The 17,729-nt window shown below is 37.1% G+C and overlaps 1 protein-coding gene across 1 annotated transcript in view; it reads left to right on the forward strand.

The window, feature by feature from the left end:
- Positions 1 to 17,729, forward strand: part of Ush2a (usherin) — a 748,724-nt gene that overhangs the window by 671,845 nt on the left and 59,150 nt on the right. The window contains exon 61 of the mRNA XM_026388000.2: positions 16,256 to 16,483. Within this exon, the coding sequence (XP_026243785.2) occupies positions 16,256 to 16,483 (228 nt within the window). The remainder of the gene's footprint in view (positions 1 to 16,255; positions 16,484 to 17,729) is intronic.

Here is a 17,729-nt window from a genome sequence, read left to right on the forward strand (position 1 = left end):
ATCCTCACAAACTGGTAATGAAGTTTTCCTTAAGTATAAGTCCATCACTTGGTTTCCTAACATCCTTTATTTCTTCCCATATATTCTTTTAAAATGCCCCATAATCCAGGTTAACCAAAATAGAACTCATTCATTGCAAAATAGAAAGAAAACTGATCTAATTACTTATTCCATATCCAGGCACAGGAGCTCCTGTTAATGTTCCCATCTTTCTTTGTATCTTTCATATTTCCACCTTGGTCACTTATAGCCTCCAAAATAAATAAGTGTAACTACCTCAATATGTACAAAGAGGGCCAAAAGAAGCAAATGAGTGCTTATATGGATGACATACAAAAAATAAAAACAGATACAATATAGAAAAGTTATTTCTGTAATAAGTTACCAGGCCAGTAATGATATTTACAACATCTCCCTGAGGAGTAGGGGTATTTGGCTGATGACTTGTTCCTAAATGATTTGAGGGGTTTTGTTAAATTTTATATATTTTTTTAAATTTTATATAAATATATACATATATATATATAAGTATATATATTTATGTTGTTGATGGACCTTTATTTTATTTTTAGGCAGTGCTGAGAATCAAATTCAGTGCCTCATTCCAGGCAAGCACTCTACCATTGAGGCACAACCCCAGCCCCTCATTTGAGTTCTCGGTAGTTATTTCCTTCATGGATTTGCACTGATCTTCCACTAACCTGAAAAGGAAATTCATTAAAGAGAGAAAGGCAAAGATTTCCAGGCTCTTGCCTAAACTTGCCAAACTTCATTATATATTGTATCCCTATTCTATTTATCCTATCAACCACCCCAGGCACTAACCTAAGCTAGTTTTTCTCTTTCTCTCTCCTGTTATTTGTTTCCTTGCCTAGTGACTCAAAGTAATCCAAATGTCAAGATAACAATTTTCTACATTCAATTCTATAGAACCATTATGAGAGCATTCCTCCCCTAAATCTCTAAATTATAAGATTCCAGGATCTTAATTACGGTAAATAAAATTTCAGCAAGTTGGTCTTTAGTTCTTATGGTGTTGGAAGAGATTTCTCCCTTCCCCACCCTTCTATTTCCTGTCTACAGGGATTCTCACACCAGATATGATGATCAAAATGCTAACTCTAAATTTTCTTCTGAAAGGTTCTGTGAGTTTCAAATGTTTTGATTTTTTAGATCTTTCATTGAATAATAAATGCTACTCTTCTATCATACAGATATAGTGCATTGCCTATATATTGATTAAAATTTAAAGTCCATCCATTCATTGAAATGACTTAGGCTTTCCTAAGCCCAGGATGATTTCTTTAGCATACATCTTTGGTACTTGATTTCTCTATGAATCTTAGATTACTAAGGGGTTCCATTTCTAAAATCCAAAATTTGTGCCTTCTGCTTTTTCCCTACTCCCTTTAGTGACTAGTTCCGTGCTATAAAAAGAGTAGATACTCAATAAAATATTTGACTATGGGTTTAACCCTCAGACCAAAAACCAATCTCAGCAATTTTCTTTGCTAAGAACATTAAAGAAAGCGTAAAACTGAATTTAAACTCTTGCCCTTGGGAATGAATGGACCTCCATGTTTCCTTAGCTGCTCCTATTAGCAAAGGTCAGATGCAGAGTACTCTTCTTGAGTGCCAACTATGTGCCAGGTATTTTCACAAAAGCCATCTGGTCCTCAGAAAACTCATGAGAAAGATATTAGCTATTATAAATAGAGACTCAGAAAAAGAAACCAATTTGCCTAGAATCTCTGTAGTGATAGAGCCAAGACTTGAAATCAGGTCTTCTAAGTCATCTGCTGGATGCTCAGAGATTGCCTTCTTCCCAGACATTAGTCACAGGACTTCCTGGGAAGGAACAAACCTTGCACATGAGACAGGAGTTCATTTTTGCCTTTTTGCTAAGATGAAACAAGCAAAATACTAGATTCTAGAAAAATTAATAATGTACTCCAATGCCACACTCATAGCACACTTTCTGTCCTCAATCAGAATTTCTTTTCCTATTTTGCCCAAAAGTCTAGTAAAAAATGATTGTGTGAGGTTAAAAACAATCTTTGATCTGCCTGGATGAAAATAAGAGCCACAACTTCTAGTTCTCAGAACAAATAAATGTTGTTTTTATTTTTAATTAAGTATGCTTAGCTTAAGTACATTTTCTCTTAAGGTGTAATGACTAAACCATGATCATTTCTTTTTGTTTATTCATTTAAAACGCAAATAAAAGCAGATAATCAATAGATCATAATCTAAAACTAGAGGATTTACAAGTTAATAAGCTTGAGTCAATAGATATTCCATAACGAAGCTCTCAATGCTGAACCTGACATAATTTGCTTTGCGCTAAGCTGGTTGACTTAATGCTTTAATTTAATTCCAATATTAACTGAAAAATCCAAAGAAAAAAGGAAATTTAAATCCTATTATATTAAAATTTTTTTCCAAGCAACAACTCAATATCATGCCACAACTGCTTTCGTGTGCTATCAATGTCTACCCAACCACCTGAGTTATGATTACTCCAAACCAGTTAACCCCTTTGGAGCCCGGTACAAGTGAATTTCACAAGTTTCTCAGAGATCTATCTTTGCAACAGCTTTTCTGTTAGCCTTAACTGTCATTATAGTTTTGTCTTATAATGTATGCTTTTCCTGACTTGTAGCCAAATTATTAGAGTTGTTTTCATTAGAAAAGCAATCTCTCTCTCTCTCTTTCTCTCTCTCTCTCTCTCTCTCTCTCTCTCTCTCTCTCTATATATATATATATATATATATATATATATATATGTAAAATTCATACTGATTCCCCTGAAAGCAAAGCAATAGGCAGGTCTAGGTCAAATAGCACAGGGAAGCCTTTCTTTGTTCTCTGAAAGAAAGATATGAGAAGCTATCTTTACTAAAAAAAAAAAAAATGGTACTTACCCAATGGCTTCTCCTCTCAAAATCTGGTGGTGTTAGTGGGGGTGGTGAGAGCAATCCAATGCAATATCCAACATACCTTCAAAGTTATGAGCACAGTACTCCATTCTGAATGCCTCCGGTCAAATCCTGGTTCTGCCCCTTATAACTATATGACCATGGACAATTTGCTTCAACTATCTTTTCATCCATTTCCTTATCTGAAAAATGAGGGTAATAATACTGTCTGCCTTGTGAGGTTGTTTTAAGGCTTAAACAATTTAATATACATAAAGTACTTGAAAAGCACTCACTGTAATAACCCTTAAGATGCTCTTTAGGAGAAGAAGTAAAAGGATAAAGAACTTATACTGAGGATAATTTTGAGAATAGCAGCATCAGTCACTGAATATAGTGGTCAGATGTCTTTGAGAACAGTTAGTTATATGTGCAGAGCCAAAGCCCTGAACATCTCCTTTGTTACCATTCTTATAACATCATTTGTGAGTTCTTGGGTCTGGATTTTTATTTGTGCCTTGTCTGTCCCAGGACAGCCAGGGTAGCAGTGTGTTTTGGCTGCCTCTTAACTAAACCAACTTCAGCTCTTTGGTCCCAAGAATGTTATGACCAAAAATATGTCAGTTCACTTTGCTAGAATATGTGAACTAAAAGTTATGCACTGGCTGTTTACCACAAGAGAGTCTTTTATATTCTGAAAGCATAGTCCGAAAACAGAAAGGAAGCCTCATTGATTTTTAAGATGAACATTTTTTTTTTCACATTTCCCTGTCTCTGAAATCGCACGCCTCTAACAATCTCACATCCTTTGTAGGTGGCAGTTGCTCCGTACTTGTTATTTCCTATGCCTGCACCAACTTGACCACTGCTGATCACATTCTCATCAATTCAGTTATGTGCATTGTTGGCAACTACACATGTTGAGGTTAATTGCCACTTTAAATAAAAGAGTACACTATGATTTGGCATTTAAATGAAAAGCTATTATATATACAAAGTAGCACAGAAACAGCCATATCGTATACAAATTTTTAAAAAGAAAGAAAAACTTATGTCCATACAAATCTAAAGGCATTCTTCAACAAATAGAAACAAAAAAAAATCTTAAGTGATAAAAAAAGCATTGTATTCTCATTCAATTAAAAGTATGTTTTTCTTTCTAAGGGGTATATAAAATAGCTTTTTTTTTAAGTGACATTGTTTTTAAATAGATGGAATTCTGGATTCAAAAAAATTAGTTATATGCCATGATAATTTCTTTTAAAACAGCTAGCATATTGCCAATAAGATAATGTATTTAAATAAAAGATAATTTATTCATTCAGCAGACATCCATTGAGCACCCATATGGTGCCACACACATTTTGTATCCCTAATCCCTGTCCTCTAAGAGTTCAAGGTCTGGTGGGGAGAAAAGACAGGTAAACAGATCACTCTAATGCAAAACTGCCATAAACAACAGAAAAGCAAAGAAGAGAAGCAAGTAATTCTGTCTGGGGAATCATGAAACTCTTCCAAATGGAGGTGACATTAAGTTCGTGTTTTTAAGAATGGTTGAAAGTTGCCAGGCACGGAAAGACGTTCCAAGAAAAAGGAAAATTGTGAGGAAAAAGCAAGACCGCATTGAAGAGCAGGCTGTAACTGGTCCCTTGGAGTCAAGAAGCTAGGACATATGGTGCAATGACAAGGGCAAGGCCTGGAGTGGCAGAGGACGTGCTTGGAGGGGCAGGCTTTAGGAGCCCTTGCAGAGGAGGACTGGCAGTCCAAACCACAAGTGCCTCCTGACCAGATCTAGGCTTTGTCATCCCCCAGACTTCCAAATTGGAGAAATCAGAATGTGATTCTTACATTAACTCTGGCAATTAAATAGGATCTAGTAGAATCTAGTGGGTCAGTAAAATGATGTTTGAATAGAGTTCAGAAGTTTAAGGGCAATTAGCTATCTCTATCTGAAGGTACCCTAATTCTCTTTCCTTGAAAAAAAAAAAAATTGAAAAGCCAGACAAGGATCTCTCATGTAAAAGCAGAAGTGAGATTACAGAAAATAGAGTAGCCCAAAAAACTTGAAGTTCCCCTGATACTGAGATTTAAACATTAAAGTGTTTGATTCTGCAGCATTCATTTCACGTAAAGGCTTCGGGACTATCTCAGTCTAAGAGATCCAGTGGTAGTCTGACCAATAACCAGACTTAGAGTGTAAGAAATAGATCTTTTCAGAGACAACCACAGAAATAATTCTTGGCCATTTTGTCATCTAATATCAAAGATAGGGACTGAATCTGAAGTTTGCTTTTGAAGATAACCACTCTATCCTCTAACTGATATCTATCATCATTTATAATTTGTGCCAAGAAAAGAAACCTAGGGACACCAGTCTCTATCATTTGACCCTTCTATCTTAAGCAACAACTGACCCAAGGCCAACAAATCCATTGGCTAGTAAACAACCAATCAGCTCCTCTACGAAGAAACAGAGATGGGGGTCAGATGATTATGATACCACAGCTGTAAGGTGTTGAGACTGGGAATTGATAGCCATGCTGGCCAGCAAAGAAAGAAAGAAAACAACTTCAAAGAAAGGGAAACAGAAGTATCTTGCAGCTCTTGAGAGACCAAGAGAAAAACGCTTTAAGTTTTGACAGTTTTCCAGTTTCAAGGAAAACAGAACTATATTTTATGTGCTTGGGTTCTGGGCTTTCACTTTCTCTTTTATTTTAAAACGTGTCAAAGTGAGTTTCTGTTCCTCATAACTGAATATTCTTGAGTGGAATATAGACTGTGCCAATTTCCACCTTTCCTATAACTGTAGATTGTAAGTTTTAAAGTCTGGACATCATATTTTTATTGGATAATATGATTGACTTCTGTGTTTTATCCTAACATTGTTGAACTCAGTATATTTTTAAATTTATCAGAATGTGTGGGTCGTCAATAACTCTGTTTCTTACACTTCAAAATTCATAGACCTTGTATTAGTCCTGATAGGATAAGATAGGGTAGGACAGTCTATTTCAATAAATAAAACTCCAAGTCTCAGTGCTTAATAGGACAAAATTGGAAAAAGCCATAGGTGAGTCTAACTGCCCTTCTCCAATTATATCCCAGATAAGGGAAGAGCAGACTGGAGAGTTCCGCAAAATGTGTCTAAGGTCCAGAACTGAAAGTTGCTTCACCCATTCTGCCCACATCCCACTAACAAGTGTTAGCCGCATAGCTCCTATCAATGTGCCGGGAAACTGCAGATTGTAGAGGGGAAATAAATGGATGTTCAGTGTTAATAACCTGTGCCACATACCTCCTTTTAAGCCTTGCCTTGCAGTGCTTAGGATTACAAGTATGATAATAAATAGAGGGCATCTGTCATAGTTGTTCATCATCTTTCTTTAGATTCTCTTCTTCATTTTATATATACTCTCTTCTTTACCCCATCCCTGCAGTTTAAATTCTGTCCATATTCATTGATAGCACACATGGTTTTTGAGCACTAACCCTATACCAGCCACAATTAGAGTTATGGGAGACATAGCAGAGACAATGCAGGCACCTGCCCCAGGACAGCTTCCATTCTGGTGAAGAGAGACAGACGATGAGCAATATTCATAATAAACACATTATGTGGTATGTTGAAAGTGATGAGTGCTTGGAAACGTACGTGTGTGTGTGTGTGTGTGTGTGTGTGTGTGTATACATCTCTCTCTCTCTCTCTCTCTCTCTCTCTCTCTCTCTATATATATATATATATATATATATATATATATATAATATATATAATGTATATTAAATAAAGCCATATATATGTATATATATATATATATATATATATATATATATATATATGCTCATACATACATATATAACAAGGTAAAGGTAATTAAAACTGGGAGATGCAAAGAAGAGAGTAGGCAACTTACAATTTTAAATATGAGTGGTTCTTTGCAACAATGATGTGCAGTTACCCATGCAGACTGTGGGTAATGTAAGTTGCAGACAAAGTAAACATCCACACAGAGGCCTCAAGGCAGGAGCTTGTTCAGCGTGTTTGAAGAACAACAGCTAGAAATGCGTGGCTGCCTGTAGTTTGCATAGCAGAGAATGGTAGTAAATGATGTCAGAAGGGAAATGCCAGTGTGGGCAGGAAGAAAAGGTTTTTACTATGAATGAACTGGGGAGCCACTACAGAATTTTGAGCCAAGGAGTGACATGAGCTGATTTATGTTTCAACTAGAAATGAGATTCTAGTCTAAAAATAGGGAGACCTGTTAAGGAGGCTATCTCCGTGGCATAAGTGGAAGAGAATGGCTTGGATCAGGCTGGTAGTAGTAGAGGTGGTGAGAACTGGGAGGATTCTGCATTTTTTGAAGTTAAATAAATCTTACACTTTCACTTAAGACTAGATGTAGATATAAGAGAAAGAGAACATGAATCCAAAGTTTTTGAACCAAACAGCTGAAAGGATAGAATTTCATCAATTGGAAAAGAAAGAGGGGAAAAAGGAGGGAGGGAGAGGGGGAGGAAGGAAGAAAGAAAGGGAGAGAGAAAGAAAGGAAAGAAGGGAGGGAGGGAGGCAGGGAGGCAGGGAGGGGAAAATAGATTGGTGGTGAAGCAGCTTTGGTAAATACATTAGACACATTCCAACCAGGGAAACCAAACACTTTGGGCTTGGAGGAAGGGAACCTATTATAGGAATAAGGGTCATATCACTGCTTTTTGAACTTTTGCAATGGCCCGTTAATGTTTCCTGCTCCCTTTCTTGATCTCTGTCATGAACTGAATTATGTTCACCCCCCTATAAATTCATATGTCGGAGCCCCAACCCGCAATGTGACTGTGTTTAGAGACAGGACCTTCAAGGCGATGATAGAGATTAAATAAAGCCAGAGGGGTAGGGCCCTGATCAATTGGATTGGTGTTCCTATAAGAAGAGGATTGGTGACACCAGAGTTCTCTCTTCCTCTCTGTATATACACAGAGATGAGGCCATTTGAAGGCAGCTGCCTAGGCACAAGGCAAGCAGTGAGAATTTACCAGAAACCAGCCCTGACTTACCCTGATCTTGGACTTCCAGACTCCAGAACTGTGAGAAAATAATCTTCTGCTTTTTAAATCACTCAGTCTGAGGCATTTTGCTTTGACAGCCGGAGCAGATTTATACAATTGCCAATATACATTCTTCACAGAGCAACCCGAAGGATCTCTTTAAAGCCTAAATGGAATGAAGTCACTCCCTTGCTTAAAGGCCTTCAATAATTTTTCCTTGAACCTGGAATCAGACTCTAAGGCTCTATCTTGGCCTACAGGACTCATACCATCTGCCTCCTGCCCATCACTGTGACCTCTACTCATCCATTCTCCTTCTCACTCTGGGGTTTCAGCTACACCAGCTCCTTCCTGGCAACAAGATCCCAAGTTTGTTCCCACCTTAGAGCTTCAGGCTCTTCCTTGGCCTAAAAGTTTCTCCCCTGATTCTTCACATGACTGGGTTCTTCGTCTTTCTTGCCTAAGGTAACTTCCTCAAGGATCTCTTCCCCTCTCAACTCTTTCCCCTCACCTAAGCCCAAACACTAAAATTAGTGTATCCCTTGACTTATTCTCTTCATAATTTATAGCAGTTTTTAATTCCTATTTTTCTCTCTTACTGTTTTTTTTTTCTTTTTATATATTGCTCATTTGACTGCATTATAATACAAAATTAAATAAGGTAGTGACCTTGCCTCCTGTGATTTCTGCTATACCTTCGGAGTTCAGGAGGATTCCCATTACATAGCAAGTCCTCAATAAATAGGTGTTTAATCATGAATTGAAGAAATAAAATACTATGGCTGGAAGATATTTTTTACATTTTATTACAGTTTTGTTAATAGTCTCACAAAATAGATTATCAGAGTAGAATTGCTGGGCCATAGACTATGCACATTTTTAATTTTGATAGATCAGAAGTACTGCTTTTTAATATTTAGTGTGACTGATTTGCCACTTTAAAATTTAATTATCACAAATTCAATTTTTTTCCTCTTCCCCATTGAAAAATGAGCCATTTCAAAACCATTCTTTTTCCCACCAATGTTTTTATGGTAACTGAGGCATCATTGTTCATTTTGCAAGGGCTCTAGCTGTTACTTTATTGATTAAATTGATAAAGTCAATTTGCCTATAAAGGAAATGTAAGTAGCTTCTTCTTTTTTGCATTGACCCTCCATTATGAAATGAATGATGTGTTCCAATGTGAGGGGAAAGTACTGCCCTCCCTTTTCACATATCATTCCTTTTTCTGCGTATAGGTATTTGTTAAATAAAGACACTAAAGTACATACAAACTAACATAAGAATACTCCAAACATAACTTTTTTGGTTTTGTTTTTTATTTTTATTTTTTGGTACTAGGGCACTTTGACCACTGAGCCACATCCTCAGCCCTTTTTTATATTTTATTTAGAGACAGAGTCTCACTGAGTTGCTTAGGGCCTTGGTAAGTTGATGAGGTTGGCTTTGAACTCGCAATCCTCCTACCTTAACCTCCTGAGCTACTGAGATTTCAGGCATGTGCCACTGCACCCGGCCAAACCTAACATTTTAAGTTTGAAATTTACAATTGTTATAACAAAGGACCCCTGAATGATCAGCTACGGTCAAATATGTCACAATCATCCAAAGAGAGGATGTTCACTTATACTTTCTTGTAATCTCTGAAATTGACTTTCTAATATTAGTTAGAATCCAGAGCTAAGAATATGTTAGACCTGTGTGCTCCTTTGAACTAACCTCATTCTGTTTCCCAGTCATAAGTGATATGAATAACATTTTTAGGTGCTGCATAGATGTTTGATCTGTACAAGGATCCAGGCAGGCATGTGGGTGGCTCCATGTGAACATGTCCCCATTATTAGGAAAAAAAACAGCTCAGGGGCATAGTGGTGAGGACAAAGGGCAGTAATTTCAGTTCAGTTTTCATAATTCCCACTTTATTTTTAGATCAAAAGAAAACCTGGTTCTAAAGAATTTTTGAAATAGAACATAAGATAATAAATAATTTTAAAAATCTTATTCCTAGGAAAATACTTTCCTTCCTTTATACAAATAACAATCTAACTTTTTGGTTGAATAACAATTTAATTAATTAATTAATTGATTCTTAGTGGATTTATTATTTCATCATTCACTGACCATGGTCTATACCACATTAAGGCAAAATTTAAAAGTTCTAACATCATTCTTTCAAATTATATTGGGAAGCTCTTTACATATAATCAGTTCCTTTTTTTTTTTCCAGTGCCACTTATTATTTCCCAACAAACTTTTAAGGTGACATTTATAGCTCTCTCTCCAATCCTGCTACGGTTCTCTTTCTAGCCTTAATCCCCACTATTTTCTTATACCTGCCACACTTGAAATATATTAAATTGCCAGCTCTTTCCCAATTTTTTTCTACATTTTCTTCCTTCTGTTCTTTCCTCCAATCCTTCACCTACTTTTTTATTTGTTTTAATTAGTTACACGTGACAGTACAATGACCTTGACATATCATACATTTGAATCATATGGGATATAATATCTCATTTTTCTGAGTATACAGTTTGGGGAATCACATTGGTCATGCATTCACATATATACACACAGTAATAATAATGTCTGTTTCATTCTACTATCCTTCACCTATTTTATCTACTCGAAACCTACATTTTTCCTAGTCTGAATCAAATGCCATCCCTCAAGTTTTCCCCAAATCTTCATTTCCTTCCTTCCAAAGTATTACTATCCTCTTAGTAATTTCCTAGCTCCCATAGTGCTATCATGCTCTGAATTGTGTTTCTCTGTACATTGTTGATTGGTTCTATCCAGTTATAAGCTCTTTAGAATCAAGAGCCTGTGTTTTCCATTTTGTGTCTCCATCAACAGCATCTTTGATATGCAAGATGCTCAAAAATGTCTACAGAGTTGAATGGGGCTCTTGACCAGAAATGCATATTTCCACTAACCATTTTGGCAGCTCCACTTTACCACTTAGTGATGCCACCTAGCACATAACACATTTTACAGGCATATGAAACAAGAGACCATCAACCTAAAGGGTATTCTGTTTTCCCTTCTTGTGCTCCAGATTGATCCTTGATTCTGAAGTAAATCTGCATGTCTGTTATGTTATCAATGATCAATGTCATTTTTCTGCTTGTCCCACCAGCTCAGATCTATGTAGACAGAGAAGGCTATGGTAAAATGTGTATGTGTTCTTAGTGAAAATTTTCTAACAATGTTTACACTTGCAGTCTTGGAATTCCCATGTTTACTTAACCACGGGTAAGTATTCAAGTTTGATAGTTGGTTGATGGATAGTTAAAGAGATCATTTCCGTATCAAGGCTGATTGATTTTTGCAAAATAGGTACTAGAAATAAATATGTTGATCTATCTTTGAGGAACACACATATTAACTTTATACATGAAAAAGAAAAATGGCCCTACAGAATCCATACCTCAAATTATCTGGCTTTCAAACATTTAGAAAAATATTTTGTGTTGATTTGTAAGCATTATAATATATAAAAGTCAGCTAGTTGACAGAATGCATTCCCTCCAGATCCATAGTTTGTAGGTAAAGTAAATGAGACCTAGAGCTGCTTCTCACATTTTATTTGTAACAAAAAGCAAAAACTCTGGCTCTTCTCTATAGTTATCCCTTTATGTTATCATAATGTCAAGTTAAAATAAAACTTATGACAAACTATCTGAATGGTTGATATGTTTAAGTCTAGATTGTCTGAAGCTATCTTTGTGCAAAAAAAAAAAAAAGAGGCAAATTTTGATGTCCCTTATTACTTACGTTCTGGGATTTGGCATTCATGATAAGTAGGAGGTTAAAAAAAAAAATACCACCACCACCAAGATGGTCAGGATTTATAAACCAAAACTCATCCATTTTAGAATGAGGAGCCCAGGATAAAGGAGAATGGCAAATGAAAGGCAAAGGCAGAAGAAATCCCATTGGCTTAGAGTGCAGTTGATGGAGACCAGGAAGATTAACCCTTTCCAACGTGTAATAAGCACACATAATTCTCTGTTGATGAACACAGCAGGGCTATGCATCACTGTTTCGGTTTATTACTGGGAGCAGGGTAAAAAGATGCTTAAGGGCTAAGGTAAGTGGGTTTAGCGAAAACGCACCACAAAGACCAGAGGGAAAGCTCTGGAAACTGCTGGATCATCAGATCAATAGACTCAAAGATGACTAAGTTAGGTAGCTTTCTGCAGTTTAAACATTTGTGCAGGGAGATCCCCATGCAGCCTTTTATTGACAGCTACAGATCAATGGTAATTTTTGATCATTTTCAACCTACATAAACCTATTGACCCCATGGCCACCTTTGGGGCACTTCAAGTCGTCAAAAATAATCAGAGGAGATGGTGTAAAATTGTCAGACTGCTGAAGACTCCAAGTAGTTTCATGTGTCCCCAGGAGCAGAGTTGAGAGGTTAAAATGTAGTTCAAATTGCCAGCAGAACCTCAACTGCCAGAGTGTTCCAGAGTCTTGTCTTTACGCCTCATAAAATGATGAACTGATTTGTGTCCCGACCGACCCTCATGCATATAGGTTCAAAAAGTAAGAAAGAAAAGAGACTAAATCTCATCAGAAATATTAAATCGTAGGGAAAGGATTATCTCTCTGGTAAAATGTTTCCTCTTGGTTTCCTTTATGTTATCCTCTTCATCTGCTGCCTATCAAAAACAACAAATATGCTCTAAATTAAAAATGTAAATAGGATATGGAGGTGACATGGGGTGGAGAGATACAAAAGGGAAACAAATACAAGTTCGTGGCCTGGAAGTCAGAGATAACAAAAAACAGCTCAACAACATCAAGAGCACTGAACCCAGGGGTGCTTAACCACTGAGCCACATCCCCAGCCCTTTTTATTTTTTATTTAGATACAGGGTCTCACTAAATTGCTGAGGCTGGCTTTGAACTTGCAATCCTCCTGCCTCAGCTTCCCAAGTCTCTGGGATCAAAGGTGTGGGCCACCAGGCCCTTCAGGAAAATATTTTCCAATGATGACTTTTCCTAGTCAATGGGACAGAATGCTACATCTCTAATGAAAGAACTGCATCCAAAATAGTTAAAATCCACACTGCTCAAGCAAAAATTCTGAATTTAAGAAAAATAAGTAGCTGAATAAATCGTCAAGACACAACCCGATTCACAGAATGAATTGCATTCAGATTTTTCAGTAGAATTCTAAAATAGCAAACGCTGGTGTTGGGTATCCATTCAGGAGAGAATACTACAAATGACTTCCTAAAATGAGCATGAATAAATCGATAAGGATTGCTTTGTCACTTTTAAATTCCCTAACTTTTTCATATGGCCATTACTAATCATTGACAAAAAGCACAACTATTTAAGAGTGTGTGTGTGTGTGTGTGTTTGTGTGTGTGTGTGTGTATTGGTAGTTCTTCAGAAATAATATTATTTTTATTTTTTCCATATTTTTATTGGTGCATTATAGTTGTATATACTGGGGGAATTCATTGTTACATATTCACACATGCACAAAATATAACAATATAATTTGGCAAATATCATTCCCCAGTCTTTCCCCTTCTCCCTTCTCTCCTCCTTTCCTCTGGTTTCTTTTACTCTACTAATCTTTCTTTGATTCAGGAATAATCAATTAATGTAATATAAGAACTTGTCCTCAGTATAATTTTATGATGCAGAAATTCTCCTTTATATCCCAATATGTTATTAATTCTGCTTTTTTTTTTTTTAAGGTAAATACAGACCCGATTAAGCAACACGATTGTTGTAATCACCCTTTGTAAGGCTGTACCTCTCTAAACATTTTCTGTGCTGGACATGAGTGAACTTCATGAGATGTGCAGGTCATGTTCTACATTAGATGGTGGAGGTTTTGAGGCCAGGGCATTTTGAATAGTTCTGCTTTCAAGGATCTGAGCCATAAATGTTTATTAAAAGAATCTATAATGAAATCAGTTTTGTTATTTTTTTAATGGTTGCCTGGAGTGTGTTGGATGACTGAATGCCGGTTGTTAATCATTAAGTACTCATGTTACCAAAAGTGTTTGATAGTATTGCCATCTAGGGGCGGAATGGAATTCTCAGCTCTGAAATAAACTGCAATTGAGCAGGTGCTGCTATTGACAATATACATATGTTTTTGCTTTATAGTCCACATGCTTTTCATGTATCTTATGACAAAAGCTATCTCTAAGTGTCCCCCGACAGCCTACCTTTTTTATATATAATCTGTTAGAGGTGATTACAGTTTGCTTTGGCGCTTATGCTTTTTTTGGCATCTATTACTGAATATTCTGAACAAAGAATTATTCTTTTTTGCATTATTAATCTCCCCCATGTTTGCCCTATTTCCACAGAAAAGGAATCATTTATCAGAAAAGAATGTTTGTAATCAGAACTTGTAGCATCTTCAGATTTAATATTCATTATGGTCATTCGAGTTCTGTGCTATATTTATCTAAAAGATCAATCCAATGTTGTGGAGAAATAAGTTTTTAAATATTAATGATCTAACTTTTAATATTTTAAAAAAGAGAAATTAGTATTTCTGTAAAATTTGTTTCAGAGTCTGGTCGCTTAGTAAATGTTTAAATATTAAAAGATTTCAAGAGGTTAGCGTGTAATATCATAATGGGACTTATTGAAATAGGAAAATTGACTTTCCAAGTTTTTGATACATAAAGGAAATTGTATTTTCTCTGCCTGTGTTTAATATTAAGAAATGTTGACACGGTTGAAACCTATAACCCAGAATTCAGGAGAACAGTATCAAAAAAAAAATATTTCTACAGTGTTTTGGATTTTATATAATCATTTCATCTGGAAAATGACTCAGTTTGATTTTGTCACCTTCTTCTAGATTTTATCTGAAATTTGGATATCTTTAACTTAAGAATTGCCTTACATATAACTATGCCTGATGTTCTTGCTCCCAGAAATAATATCCTCTTCCCCACCTCACATTCCTCCTCCCTTACACATGAAATAAAGGAGACATTGAAGACTATCACAAACATTTAGTAAACCAAAGCCAACATTACATATTATTAAGTTCAAATATCCTACTAATTCAGTCACAATCTGCTTATCAGCCAGGTGCCATGGTACGTGCCTGTAATCTCCATGACTCTGGAGGCTAAGACAGGAGGATAGGAAGTTGGAGGGTAGCCTCAGCAACTTAGCGAGAACCTAAGCAACTTTAGTGAGACCCTGTCTCAAAATAAAACATAAAAACAGCTGGGAATGTGATTCAATGGTAGGGCACCTCTGGGTTAAAACACTTTTCATTTTTTTCTGCTCATGATAATTCTCATCCAGTGAGTATGGTACACAACAGACAATGTTAATGTGTGTGTGTGTGTGTGTGTGTGTGTGTGTTTACCTATTCACACATTACTACCCCACTTGCAGACATAATTCCTACCTTAAAGAGACATATCCATCCAGTCCAGATGTGGAAAGAGGACCCCAGGGCCTTTCAAAACATTAAGATTCTTAGCTCTCATTTATGCAAAATATGTTAAATGTTTCTCTCCAAGCAGGGAAAAGAAAACATAACCATAACCCTAATGCTGCTATCCCTTTTTTCTTGTCCTTTAAATCAACAAAAACCTAATTCTCAAAGCCTAGGTAACAACTTCTTTGGGTGTGTTTCATGGTTTTAGTTACAGTGCTTCTAAAAAATGAGAATATTTTCACATTCATATTAACGGCAGGCCTCTCTAAGGGTGTTGTTACATTTATAGTTCAATGGATTTGTTATTGTTTTTTTATGTATGTTAGTTTTATGGAATTTGTGAGACATAAATGCATACCAAAAGAATGACAGAGAGAGATGAGGGAGAAGGCAAGAGTCTCCTGTATGAACAAATAGCATTGGGGATTAGAGAATTTTGATTGTTCTGACTAAATCTCCAAATGCTCAAAATTAACCTGGTGGGCAATTATCCCAGTCTACTTGGACCCACTAATTTTCATTGCAGAGGGATATAGCACTGATCTCAGGCAACATAGTTTGGCAGGGGGTGGGGGGGGATACAAAATCTGAAAAGGGAAGGATCCTATCTGAGCTGCAATTTCTGGGCATCTGAAATCAAATAACATTAGTTAATATATTCAGGGTGTTCAACAAAGACAAGAAAAAAAGCCTCACATAATTTTCTTAGTGATAGTTCCAATCTCTGCTATAGTATTTGTGTCCCTGTTGCTGATCTGCTTTGGGGGGGGGAGGTATAGGGGATTCAGAGAATGAGCTTCCAGCCATTATTGTCAGTTCCTGAAAGAAAACTGACCTTTCAACTTTCTTGCAGGGAACAAGCCATCAAGCACACCTGTTTGGGTTGGAACCCTTCACCACATATCACATTGGTGTGGTGGCGGTAAACCATGCAGGAGAAGTTTCAAGCCCCTGGACACTGATACAAACCTTAGAATCGTCCCCAAGTGAACTGAGCAACTTTACAGTGGAACAGAAAGAGAACGGTCGGGCCTTGCTACTACAGTGGTCAGAGCCTAAGAGAACCAATGGAATGATTAAGGTAATGTCTACCCTGCATATAAAATCATGTTTAGTGTTCTCCAGATAAATAGATGAGCCCTGACGTGCAATCAGGCCACTGTGGGAAAACTCCTTTCACAGCTTGTTTAATTCTCCTTGATGGCTCCCCAGGGCACTTAATCATAGATCAGAGAAAACTAGCTTATATGTGTGTGTCTTGCTTCCTATGAACCCAACCCTGTGCTAAATACTATCCATACATTATCTCATTTAATTCTCACATCAACCCTACTAGGTAGGACCACAAAACCATGAGGCATACAAAGACCCATAACTCCTCAAACCCACATTGTAAATGGTCAAATTGGGATTCGAAGCCAGGAAATCACACCACATCTGAAATTGATTGCTCTTATTGTCATCTGAACTATCTATCCTCCATAGTTGTTTTCCCAAGCCTTGCCTAATTTTCACTTTGAACCAAGCTCACTGAGCAAGCCACAAATGTCTGCTTTCTCCCCAGTTTCTGTAGGGACCCTTAGAAACAGCCTTATCCATGTCACATGTGTATTCCAGACTTCCCAATCCTTGCATACAAAGGAGGTTGCATTTCCTTTAAAGTCTGCACTTTGATGCTCTGAACCCTCACCCACATAAAAGCCATACCTCATCTCCCTGTCTGATGTTCTTCCTAAAGCTTGTTGGCAACTCACCTGTCAGCCCATGCTCCTGCCTCTACCTCTAGCCTCCTCTGGTCCTTCATCCCCAAACCTCCCTCCACTACCTTCTGCAGATTGTGGAATCCTTAACCCACAGTTACTGTAACCAGGGCCCTCTCCTCTCCCACTCCTCAAGGTGACAGAAATTCCCATGCTGTTTCTACCTAGAACAATTAAGACTCAGCTGCAACTTGTAATAATGTTTCCTCGAAAACACTATGGAGAAATAATGGCAGGAAATTATATGCAGCAATCACAGAACTGAAACTGGAGCTCACAGGCCCAGGTCTGTTTTCAAGGGCTTCTCAAGTTGCCTTCCTCTCTGCCTAGCTCCAGTCCTGCTATAACTAACAGAAGCAAGTTGCTTCCACCAGCCTGCTGACATGTGACAGACACCAGACTTCCCCCAACCGTAAATTCTGAATCATGGCCCTAAGGCCCCCATGAGAACTCCTCCTTATCAGTGTTTATTTCCCATTCCAGGGCCCACTTCTCCCTAGCATGATTGACACTTGGAATATTGACTCCTCTTACTTTCATTTACATTTCACCAAATATTTATTGAGC

This window comes from Urocitellus parryii, chromosome 9 (assembly GCF_045843805.1).
Source record: "Urocitellus parryii isolate mUroPar1 chromosome 9, mUroPar1.hap1, whole genome shotgun sequence".
Lineage (NCBI taxonomy): Eukaryota > Metazoa > Chordata > Mammalia > Rodentia > Sciuridae > Urocitellus > Urocitellus parryii.